The 12,673-nt window shown below is 41.5% G+C and overlaps 1 protein-coding gene across 1 annotated transcript in view; it reads left to right on the top strand.

Annotated features, from left to right (window-relative positions):
- The window catches only part of LOXHD1 (lipoxygenase homology PLAT domains 1), a 164,975-nt gene that overhangs the window by 79,077 nt on the left and 73,225 nt on the right, over nucleotides 1-12,673 (top strand). Inside the window, exons 15-20 of the mRNA XM_077790176.1 lie at nucleotides 5,644-5,720; nucleotides 6,544-6,740; nucleotides 7,069-7,261; nucleotides 8,082-8,242; nucleotides 10,943-11,240; nucleotides 11,769-11,923. Of these exons, the coding sequence (XP_077646302.1) occupies nucleotides 5,644-5,720; nucleotides 6,544-6,740; nucleotides 7,069-7,261; nucleotides 8,082-8,242; nucleotides 10,943-11,240; nucleotides 11,769-11,923 (1,081 nt within the window). The remainder of the gene's footprint in view (nucleotides 1-5,643; nucleotides 5,721-6,543; nucleotides 6,741-7,068; nucleotides 7,262-8,081; nucleotides 8,243-10,942; nucleotides 11,241-11,768; nucleotides 11,924-12,673) is intronic.

Raw genomic sequence — 12,673 nt, 5'->3', positions numbered from 1 at the left:
ATTCCTTTTTGAATTGTCTCCTTATGTGACTGCTAAACTGGGTGTCTTCCATCAGCTCGGAGTGACTCCCTTCCTCTTCAGTTTTCACCTGTGGATGAGGAACACCAGTGGGCATTCCCCTCAGGCCAGGGAAGAGGAAAGGACAGAGAGAAAAACCCAAGACCTTATCCCCAAAAACATTAATGGTGTACCTTCAGGCTTCAGGTCACCAGTGATGGAATTCCACTCTTCTTATCTTTCTAAATGTCTCTTTTCTCAAGTGATATCAGAGTTGCTCTTGTGGCTTTATTTGCTGTCCTTGTGCCAGCATTATCTCTTTCCTCTCAGATTGAGAAGGTGACATGACTGATCGCCACCAAGCACAGGGACAGCTGCTCCCTCTCATTCCCTTTGGTGCCCGTGTCTCCTGAGAGACTGAGGCACCATCGCAGTGTACGGGTGTCGTCATGGAGTCTGGAGAGATCTGAGGGCAAAGGTGCTCACCCACTGCATCCTCCAAGTGAGGGATAGACACTTCCATGGCCTGCAGCGTTTGGATGTTGCTCTCCACTCCTGTAGACCAAGGACAGCTTATGTCCTCACTGCTTTGGCAGGAGCTCAGAGTGTCCTGCTCCACCCACTTCTTCAGGGGCAAGAGGTTGAAAAAATATTTGTCCAGGAAGAGGCAATGCAAGTGAGGTTAGTTAGAGGCTCCATACAAGGATTACACCAGAGAAGATTCTCTTTCTGCTTGTTGTTGTTTGTTGTTTGTTTAGACATGTTGCTCTCACTGTCTTTATCCCAAAGACTTGATGAACTTCCACTCTTCTACACAGCACGGTTACATGGTCTGAAGAAAACACCTTTGCTGCTGGGTTCATACCGAAAGCTATTCCACTGGCCTTGTGACATTCAGCTGCTCCTGTGAGACAGCTGAATGGGGGACAAAATGCCTTCCAGCAGAAAACATTTCACTTGTGCAAAAAGCTTCACAGGCTTCTTACCCCTGTGCAAATCAGGCTGCAAGACACATGGGGAGCAGACACTCTATCAGAAAGCTGCCTAACCAGCTTCCCTTCTAACTGATATCCTTAACATACCCTTATAGAACTTCATTGCATAGAACTTGTTGAAGTCTCTCTATTCTTCTTATTTACATATTTATATACAGTACAATGTTTTGCTTTTTAATTTGAAATCTTTTCTGTGACTAGATAGGATCATCTATCACTTAGCAATCACAAGAGCTCTGTAAGAAGAACTGTTTTTGTTGTACAGGGAGCCAGCAGAGATAAAGAGATGCTAAGTGGATTAATTGTGAGTTTATGTCAGATTCAGGACGAGCATCAAGAAATAATAACTCCCAGGCCTGTGCTTTCAACCCTTTAAACAGTTGGCTTAGAGTCAGTGATTTTTAAAGTGGTCATTTGATCAGTGCTTGCAAGAAGTAAATGCAGGTTACTTCCTCCAAGTGTTATTTGCAGAATTACTAGTAGATCACTTGGATGCAATACTATTCCTCCCTTATGACCACATGGCATTATAATAGCCATGCTTTTAGGAACTGAATACTGAATGATGCAGTGGCATCACCAGTGTATACCTTGTAATACCTGGTGTGGTTTAGGTACAGTGATGATGAATATGCTGCAAAGCTCAAAACTAAGGGAGTTCAACTTTTGCCCCAGAAATGAAGCCAAACTTTTTTGAGGATCAGAACTGAGTTTTTTCTGGTGTCATTTTCTCCTCAAAGGTCTCTGGAAGTCCAGGAATGGACTAGCTGACATGCTCTAAACCATCCTATTTTTAATAATATTAATAACCCAGACAGAAATGAATTTTCAATCAAAGTTGTGAGTTCGTGATAGGACAGAATTTTGCATACTATAAATCATTACAACTCCACTGAAATCTTCAGTGATATGTCATTAAATTATTTTCCTAAGCATATGGCTCCCACCATCCTAATTTGTTTCTGGCACAAGCATAAGGGAACATTGTTAATTCTCTGAAGAACAGACCACAAATGGGATGATATACTAGGAGACTCCTGCAAAAGAACATTTATTCAATCAAATGCCAAAAAATGTTCATCATACAGAGGAGCCAGAGAAACCTCCTTTTCCTGCCTAAAAATAAACTGAGATGTCTATCTCTTTTTACACATTTTTGTATATAGGTTATATTTAAAGGCACACACAAATACATATGTGCCTCTGAATCTAATGGATGTGCCAATCCTTCTAATTGCAGTCAAGCTGAGTTTCAAATACTATATATGATGTCATATTGTATTTTTTCCAGTGATCACCTGAATCTTTGATCCTCTAGAAATTCTGAAGTGGCTTTCACGTAATATTTCTGTTCTCTTTGAGTTATACTGGCCATAAAGAATCTCTTTAAAACCAAGGATTTGACACAGGACACAGCTACACCCTTGTAAAATCCACAGTGGCATGTCAATTACACTCACTGAACTCATATAGAGCTATGATAAAATAAAAGATTTTTACATGCCTTTTGTACTAGGGATATGATGGCACTGCACTGAAATACTCTGTTTTCTGCAGCCAGATATGTCAATCCATTTGTGTTTGAGGTAGAACTCTAAATCCCTGGTTTCAATCTGCTGCTCAGTGATATGCTGTTGGAATTACACTGTAATGAAATTAGGATATTGGTGCATATGTAATGAAAGGAAGGGATGCAGGGCATTGCTCATCCAAATATTTCCTCTGTCACTAATCTCCAGAAAATAATGCTTCTGACACTCCTAGCTGTTCTCTTGGCTGGAACAGCACAAGGAGTTTTAAAGCCACTTCTGCTGATAAACCTACTTCTCCCTCCTTCAGTAACTTCCCTCTTCCTCTTCCAATCCAAGATATGCTCCTGCCCTTGCTATCAGTATCCACCAACACTGGTAGAGGGAATTTCTTTATCTCAGGGTGCGTTCTGCTTTTCTGATTTGCTTTTCTCCTCTGTCCTCACTGCTGAAGCAGTTAGCATTTACTGTGCTGCACACAGAGATCTGCTTCTCATGGGAGGTATTTTTATCCTGCCACCTCAGCACAGGGGAGATTCACTCAGATTTATCCCAGATACCCCTAAAGTGTCAGCAATGGCGAAGGTGACAGAAAACAGCAGCGTGTACACTTGCAACAGAAACAGCAGCTTGCAGGGCACAAGAAACAGAAGAAGGAGAGTAGAAGTGTATCTACCTTGTGAGCTTCTGCCTTCCTGAGGGCCACGCTGAGTTCAGTGGTCCTGAGGTGGTGGCTTGAATTTTGTGGGTCCCCCCAGTTAACATCCATGTACACAAAAGCTTCTTGACTTTTGGGATGATGTGATACCCTAGCCATTGGATACCTGTCCAAGGATGTGAGTCCTGAGCCAGCATCAAGAGCTACATAAAACAAAGGTATTAAGGACCAGTTTTAACAGGTAAAATAACCCCATCCCACCCCAGCCCCAAAATATCAATAAAGGCTTCCTTTCTTAAGGAAATGTGATGTCCTAGCATGTTCTTATTGCATGTATTGCTCAATTCTTGTCATCAGTTTCATGGTCTTCCCCACAGATTTTTCTGCTACTCTATTCCACTACAACTCTTTGCCTCCCCTGAGGCACAACAACACATCAGATGCCCTTACATGGTGCTTGTGTGATCATCACATGTTCATGCTGATCACCTAAGCTTTTAGCCCTGTCTAAGCCCACCTGCACAAGGCCGCCCTCTTCACTGAGAGAAAGCGAAGAATTCAGGTAGAATGCATACCCAACAACCTCCCAAAGCTTAGAGGGAAGCTGGGGCTGGAGATGTGTGTCTGTGTGGTGGGACTCCTGTGCACCCCTTTTGCATGAGAACACTGCTGCTCGTGCTCCCAGGACTGGCTGGCTCTAGCTCATGTTTGGATTTCTTTCCTGGTGCTGTTTTTTTGCATGGTTTCTTTGTACTTATTTTCTCTGTGTTAGAGGAGAGGGGAGAAGATTGAAAATGTAATACTCCTTCAGATGGATGAAGTGGACACATACCATCCTTGGTCTTCCAAAATATCTGATCTAACTTGTGGTGACTTTGAGCTGTGCTGGCTTTTTATCAGCGAGGTGCCTTAGGTTTGATCCAGCTCTCAGCAGATCTCTGCTCATACCCCCAAGTCCTGGTTCTTAGGGTTGTTTTCTGGTTTTCATACATGCTGACTCACTGTCAAAGTCAAAGAGGGAAACCTCCATGGGAGGTGAGCTCCCCTCCTTTTTGGCACATGGGTCAGCCAAGGACAGTGTGTGTGTCACAGTGACACCATGGGAAGTTCACAGGGTACATGTTCACGGGCTGCAGGTGTTTGTGCAGAAGCAGCTGTGCTCCAGCATGGCCACCTTTAAAAAGAAACAGTTTCTGGTGATTTGTTTTCACTCCTTCTGGTTCTGGAGCCATTAAAATACTCTGCATGACCTGGCAGATAGTGGTCATTTGTCCTTTTCTCGCCCCTGCTGGTTTGAAACAGTATTTTTAGCTGCAAAAGGCACTGCTGCAGATAGATGTGTACCTGGGAACAATGGGCATTCTGGGAACTTCTCTTGGTCTCACAGCACCACCGTGGGAAACCTGACCCTAAACAGATGCTTACAGAAATATACTGAGTGCTGCAGCAGCCTGGGTGGGGAGGGGAAAGTGAGAAACCTCTGCCAGGGCCCTGGCTGCTGTCATGCAATGGTTGCTGTAGGGCAAATGGTGGGGTTGAGGCTGTAAATTCTTCACTTTGAGGCTGAAGGAGCAGCTGTGAAGGATACCAGGCTAGCAGTTAGCTCACCTCTCTTTTGGGAGGCGACTTTTGATGGGGGACTGAAGAAGAAACTTTTGGAAAAGGCATGTAGTGGTACTATAAGGCAGAAATTATCTTAAGCTGAAGGAGGGCAGAGAAATTACATATTAAGAAGAAATTCTTTACTATCAGGGTGGTAAGGCCCTGACACAGGTTGCCCAGAGAAACTGTGGCTGTCCCATCCCTGGAAGTGTTCAAAGTCAGGTTGGATGGGGCTTGGAGCAACCTGGGGTAGGGGAAGGTCCCTGCCCATGGCAGGCAGTTGGAACCATTCTCTGATTCTATGATTTTCCTTTCAGATTTTGTTTCTTTGAGATCATGCTACAGTTTGCTTGGTGCCCAGCTCCTCTACTCAATTAGTCTAGTTGGATCTTTAGTGTTGAGAAACATTACAAATCCTTCCTCTTTGCTGGTGCCAGCTGCCTGCACATACCCAGCCTGAAAATGGGAATAACATAATTCCTCCCCTCCCTTTAGTATTAGAGGCTGCAAGTCTTTCTGGTCAATGAAAGTCAATACTTTCAAGACACTAAGACTGCCTGTTCACAGGAATAACTTGTGGTTGTGGAGTTTGTTCTTTTCAGACAGATGGACATCACAGCAGATGCTTATCTACTGCGAGCAGAGCTCTCATGTACCCTCTACTTGGAAGACTGGAGTTTTAAAATGTGGCTGCCTTATGGTCTGGTTAAGTCTCTGCTAAGATAACAGAGATACAGAGCCCTCTAAAAATATCTTTTTGACTGTAGTGTGGATATGGACTATGTGTGAAGCCAGCATAGAATTTGAAAGTTCTAACAGGTGCTAATTATTCAAAGATAACTTACTTCTGTTTGTAAACCAGATGGCTTGACAAAAATGAGGACGATGGTCAGATTGTCCGAGAATTAGTGCCTGCTGGAGAGTCACCATTGCTAAAAAGTGAGTTTAGCCTAGAAAAAAGGTCTGGGTTTGAGCTGTACATGGATGTGTTTATTTGCTTTATTCTTCTTACTAACTCCCAGTAATCCTACTGGGCATTTTTTGCCATTCTTATGCAAGAAGCTGCAGTAGGTCATGCTGAGAGAAATGCCTCTGAGTTTTAAATTCTAGTTTATGAATTGGAAAAGAACATAACCGCATCATTATGTATGTAGAAAGAAACATTGATTTTTAAATTGTGATTTTTTTGAGAACTGCTTCCTTGTATATCTTTCTCTGAAGGATCTTGAATTGCCCCTGTGTTAGTAGAGTAAATGCCGTCAAATAACAGCATTCTCTGAAGAAAATCACCAAAAATATTATATTGGCCTTTTCTGGAGAGCCAGGCTTCCAATGCTACAATTTTCTTTAGAAAATGGTGCTTGCACAGTGCAGGTTGTTTTGTTAAAAAAAAAAAAAAAAAAAAAAAAAGTCAAATTTATTGAATTAAATTTTAAGTATAAAAATGGTGAAATAATCCCATTTGCCTAAGGCCATTTTTATGCCTTGGGTAATCATCTAACAGTGAGAGGGAGGCATACAGAATATTTTATGCTTACTAGTGTAGCTATTAGATCTCTTATTTTTTTTATTAATAACTCCAAGTTGTGAAAGCTTCTCCAGCATGGCCCTAAGATGCTGGATGCATGAATGGAGGGCAGAGTCCTTTTTGTGTCTGTATCTGGAGCCTTCCACCTCTGTAAGTTGATTGAAGCCAATTGCCTGGCTGGGCACTGGAAGTGCCACTCACGTGTCTGTGTTTTGTGCATCGATCTTTCTCCAGATGTCAGTTATCACATCAGTGTGAAGACAGGAGATATTCCTGGTGCCAGCTCAGATTCCAAGGTTTTCATCAAACTCTACGGTGAAAAAGCAGACTCCAGCAAAGAGTTTCTCTTAGTCTCTGATAATGATCTAGGCAATTATTTTGAACGTGGCCGAGTGGATGAGTTTACTCTAGATATGATGGATATTGGAAAGGTAAGAATCAATCACAGGTGGCTCTATATGTTGTGCAAGTGCATTCAGGATCAAAATAGCACTCCATATTGAAGGTGATGAAAGAACCTTTGACATTCACATTGGATATTAAGAGACACATTTTACATAGATTTTATACTAGTAATCTATTCTGCATGCTGGCATATGAGGAGGGTTTCAAGTCTATAGTTAAATACATATATAAATTATTTACATGAACATGATGGAAGAACACTGTGTCAGGGTAAGAAGACTGTTTTACATTAAACAAATTCTGTTGTGTTGGGTTTTTCCCTGCCCTCTGGACTTTTGTTTGCTTTTTCCAAAGATCAACAGAATACTGATTGGGCATGATAATGTGGGTCTGCGGTCCGGCTGGTTCCTGGCCAGTGTCCAAATCACAGTTCCAGTCCAGGGAAGGCAGTACATGTTCCCCTGCAACCGATGGCTTGACAAGGATGAGGCTGATGGCAGGGTGGAGGTGGAGGTCTACCCAAGTGAGATTTTGCCTATTGAGAAATGTAAGAGACCACGTGCTGCTTTAAAGATAGGCCTAAATATGTATTGCTCCCTTTCTTCAGGGCAAGGTCACCACAGTCTTAGACACCAAAACCATAAAGTCACTATTCCTATGAGCTTATATTGGTGAGAAAATTAAAATATTCTTCTAATGTTCTCTGAAAGAGTTGGAAAAACATTACAGAGATTTTCATCTCCATTTCCTGAGACCATATGAAAAATTTACATCCTGGGTAGCACAGCACAGCACAAGATAATGTGCTTCTTTACTGTAATATCAGTGAGTTCTTATTTTTCTACATTTATCTACCCCAGCCCTTTTTTCTCTTTATGCACCAGCACATGTCTCATCCTGTCTTTATTACCCTGCTTCCTGGAAAGGAGAAGTTGTTTGATAAATAAGTGCCAAATCCCTACTGGCCACTTGACTTTTATCAGTAGATCCATTTTCTTTTAAGGATACAGTTAAAATTTGCTGTTGGATCCTGAGAAAGAATGCTGTGTTTTTTCCCTGCTCTCTGTAACTCCCTCCCTGGCACTGTAGTGAGATAATTCAAGCACTCTATAGGTAGTACTGAAACAAAATTCCCTTTTAAGGCTCTGTTTTGCACCCTCTGTCACTGGCTAATACTTGTAAAAGGAAAACCATTAGGTTAGTCCTCAGTGAAGAGTTCTATTATCTCACATTTAGTTTGGATAAGAGCAAATGGTTGGCTGTGGGGACATTTGTTAAGACAAGGTAATTTAATTTTGAACCTGAGACCCCAGGAATGTTGTTATCTGAGTTTTGTTGCTGATTTAATTGCTTTATTTTTGGACCAGTGATAAACTATGAGGTGTCTGTAGTTACTGGAGACGTGCGAGCCGCAGGCACCAACGCCAAAGTCTTCATGCAGATTTATGGTGAGACTGGCAAAACAGAATTGATCATCTTAGAAAACAGATCCAACAACTTTGAAAGGGGAGCCACAGATATCTTCAAGGTATGATGAAGGCAATCACTGCCACTTCTAAGAGAGGAAAGAAATGATCAGCCAAAGTTGAGACATCAATAGAGTAACTGGCCCAAGTATATGGAAAAAAAATAAGACTTTTCAAGAAAATTGAAGGTCTGGCAGTATCTACTGTCCTCTATCCATAGTTTTGGAAGGCTTTCTATTTCTTTATGGGGTTTTGTGGAGGGACTTATATCTTCTCAGGGGCTACTAACAAAGGTGTCATTGGAATTTATGATCTAATAGCAGTATTTGTCTATATTTACTTTCAAAAGGATCTCAAAAGACTTTAAAAGGTTCTCAAAAGACTTTAAACTTTGGACCTGACCACATGTTATTGCCAATTCTGGAGGAAAAAGAAAACACCTTTGTATGAGAATATAAGGAATCCCAGGTTTGCATGTGGTCCCACACACTATTAACTATGGGTATAGATATCAGCCGCAGAGGTTTGCAGCTGTAATTCCTGAGAATGTGTGAATGCCCCATAGACACAGTGCCTGTAGCACTCTTCCAGCAGGCACTGCACAGCCCTGGTGCTCAATGTGCACAGCTCAGTCCTCCAGGTATCAGGATGGTCAGAATCAAGATTTATACTGCAGAACCCAAACCTTTTTCTGAGCAGCCCAGAAGCAAAGGGAGTGTTTAGAGGGGTGAGGAAATTCCAACATAGCTCTAAGCAGTAAGCCAGGACTTGGATAATCCAACAAGATGTCCTAGGCTAATGAGGCTGCCCAGCAAGTGTGGATCACAACGTAATCAGGCATCCTCTCCCTTTGGGACCAGTGTTCTCTTTTGCCTTGTGAACTTGTGGTTTCTGCCCAGAGAAACCATGGTTTTAGGGCCAGGAATGGACTTAGCACTTGCCCTGATGTGGGATCAGAGCAAAGACAGGTTGTTCTGTCAGAGCTACATCCTTCTGTACTGAAGGAGAGACCAACATCTGGACAGTGAGGCAAAGAGTCCAGGTGGAAGCAGGATTTAAGGCACATCTGTCACATGTGCTCACAGCACAAGACTTGCCACAACAGTGCCTAAGTCTTCTTGTGAATTTGCAGTCCCACAGAAGTGGCTTTATCTCAGCACATTTAAGCTTGGAGCCAATTGCTGAAGCTCCCATGAGTCATCAAGACTGGCATATCCTTCCTGCTGTCAGTGGCCAAATGGAAGTGCCTTTATCCACAGCTTCACCAGTTTTGTACTGTGTGTTTTTGAGATCAGTTCACCTCCTCCTGCCTCATTTTCTTGCTTTAGTGAATGGAGTTACTGATGTTTATCTATTTTAATGAGTTTTTGGGGATTTGAAATGACTAGTACCTTATAAATGTTTGCTTTTTAAAAACTCTCTATAATTTTAAGTTTCTCAGATTTAAAGGAAATAAGATTTATAAAATTTATGAGTAAGAGCTATTAGACAATATCAGATTTATAATAAAGCCATATGTACAATTTCTGTTTACATAGCTTTGCTTATATCCTCTCTCTGATATTTATTGCCATATTTGAAAATTATGCCTACTTCTGTGATTTTTTTTTACAAGCACATGAGGCAGAAGCTCTGGAGATTATTAAATAGATAGTCTGTCTCTTTCACTATATGAATGTTTACAAAAAGACCCAGGCAAAAATAAGATTCTGTGAGCTATGTGATAATAGGAAATGCCATCAGTCACGGACAAGTCATGCAGGATGATTACATTTAATCTAAGGGTAAAGCCCTGTAAGGAAAGATATATTCTTTATGTCAGGACAGCAGGATCAATTTCACTTTTCTGATAGGCATCTTGTGTGCAATTGATTTTGTTTTAGTCTACAAAATGCTTCTAGACTAAAACCTAACATGCCAAGTGCCAGATTTCAGCCTGAAGCAAATGTTTGCAAGTTTTATAACAGAAACACCACATAACAGCATAAGCAATCATCAGAAACAAGTCACGGGTTGTTGAGGGATTGTGTGAAGTAAAATCTTCTATCCAACTTCATTAGGTAGTAATCCAAACAGATAATCTAAACCAAGAAGGTTTTGTATCTGCTGCACTGACTAGAGGAATGTAGATCTTCTTACTGATCAGCCTTCTGCCACTGAAGCACTGTAACCACCAATGATTGTATCCTCTCTGCTTGCCAGAATAGTGAGAAAATACTTCGCTAATTTTCCAGATGAGAAGGAGGGAGAAGGGCACTCCAAACCCACGGTCTGTGTCAGAGATCATGTTATATGAGTTAACTGCCTTTTCAATACACCATTATTGCTTCTTGCTGCGTTCATATCCTGTGCTGAGTATGAAAGGCATTTTATTATTAATTTTCAAAATGCCTCATGCACTGAGAATCTGTAAAAACTTGGTATGGTATTATCGTATATTCATCTTTAGTGACAACATAGAGACAATACAGGTAAGGAGAGAAATGAGGAAATAGGGAGCACAGTAAGTACGAATTTAGCTCCTTTCCTCACCATGGCTACTCTGAATATGTTCAGCTTAATCCATTCAGATGAGATTTGCTAATGGAAAGTATGAAATAGTAAAGCAGGAAGGAAAATGTAAACTTGCATTAAGAAATTCTTCTTATCCTTGCTTAAATATTTTGTGTGATAGAGGCTGTGCTTCTTATTTTTAAGAATGCGCTTTATGAAATTAAGATTGTGTTCTATCCCTCTGGGTGCTGACTTTGCATTGGTGGCAGAGAGAGGCTGCAGATGTTGGCAAGATTTATAAGATTCGGATAGGCCATGATGGGACAGGCATTGGGGATGGCTGGTTCCTGGAAAGCATCACGCTGAAGCGCCTGGCTACGAAAACAGAGGGGTCTGATAAAAAGAAGAAGAAGAAAAAGAAGTCTGATGAGGAGGAAGAGGAGGAGACCAAGGAGGAAGAAGGAATGGATGTCTATACGTTTGTGGCACACCGCTGGCTGGCTAAGGACGAAGGGGATAAGGAGCTCGTGGTGGAGCTGGTGCCTGACGGAGAATCTGACTTGGAGGGTAAATACCGCAGGGAATGTGTGTGTGTGTGTGTGTGTGTGTGTGTGTCTGTGTGTGTGGAACCAGCCTCTGCATGAAGGATGATAACCACACTTGGCAGGACCATGCATCCCCCACAACCACCCCGTTGCCCCAGTCATGCACTGGATCTGTGGTGGGTCAAGCTAGGGAGGAAGAGGATGGTTGGTAAACTAAGGCAGAGAACACAGGGGACAGCCTGAAATTGGAATATCCTAAAGGACTTCTATGGGATTCATCAAAGGTCATCTGGGGCACTTGGATCAAGAGTCCCAGAAGATGCCACTGTGGCTGAGAGTTTAGCAAGATGTAAATGTTATTATGGCCAAGGAGAGGGGCTGGAGGAAGACAGAGTTGCTCATGTTTTAATATAGATGCCACTAAACTCCAAGCAAACTCTTTCTGTGCTGGCATTTCAGGGGTTACACTTTTTTGTGGTGAGCCACATATTTGATGAAATATGGCCATTTCTGGGGTCCCTCTGACCTGCCTTTGCAATTTTACTTGCAGAAAATACATATGAAGTCCATGTCCTCACTGGGACTGTGTGGGGGGCTGGGACAGATGCTAATGTCTTCCTGAGCATCTATGGCATGGAAAGAGGAGACACGGGTGAGCGCCAGCTGAAAAGGTCAAATAATCTCAACAAGTTTGAGAAAGGACAGGTAATGCATGAACTCCGCTCACTCAAGAGAGACGGAGGCTGGCAGAGTTCTCTTGCTTGACATGCTGGCCATCCAATACAATTTCTTCTCACTTCTCTCAAACGTATTTTATTTCTGAAATATATAAAGCAAAATGCCTCAAAACATTTTCCAGGGGAAATTAATTTGAATAATAACCTGAATACCAATTCTATGTTGGAGCCACTTTCTGTGTCTGCTTTGTGTAAGTGTTCTTGTAATAATGCTTCCTTTCAGGAACATTTAAAACTTACAAACTTTAAATTAATATTGGAGAGTATTTTTGGGGAAGTTCAAGAATGTAGATATTTAGATGCAAAAACTATTCTAAATGTTCTATTCAACCAGCCAGGGAATAAAAGCAATATTACAGAGTGTGCTGTAATTACGTTATAATCCAATCCAATTAAAGATCATCTCTTGTATGTTGAGTATTTGCTATAAAAAGTTTATAAACAATTAACAAAAATCTACTGTTATAGCCAGGAGTTTTTCAAGGAATAATTCTGAAGAACAAAAAAATTATAGAAACAAAAAGCAGCTGTGGAAAACTTACAATCAAAAAAAAAAAAAAAAAGCCCTCAGCCCTCAGGTTGTTAAATAAGTTGTTAGGTTGTTAGCTATGATTTATGAGCTTGGCACTGGTGAAATTGCAACCTGCACATGGTTCTTCATTCAGTGGGAAGAGCGCCAAGCTGCAAATGTAATGCTCCTTACTCTTGGGAGTACAAA

The sequence above is a fragment of the Lonchura striata genome, chromosome Z (genome assembly GCF_046129695.1).
Source record: "Lonchura striata isolate bLonStr1 chromosome Z, bLonStr1.mat, whole genome shotgun sequence".
NCBI classification, from domain to species: domain Eukaryota; kingdom Metazoa; phylum Chordata; class Aves; order Passeriformes; family Estrildidae; genus Lonchura; species Lonchura striata.
This window is presented reverse-complemented; position numbering and strand designations above follow the sequence as displayed.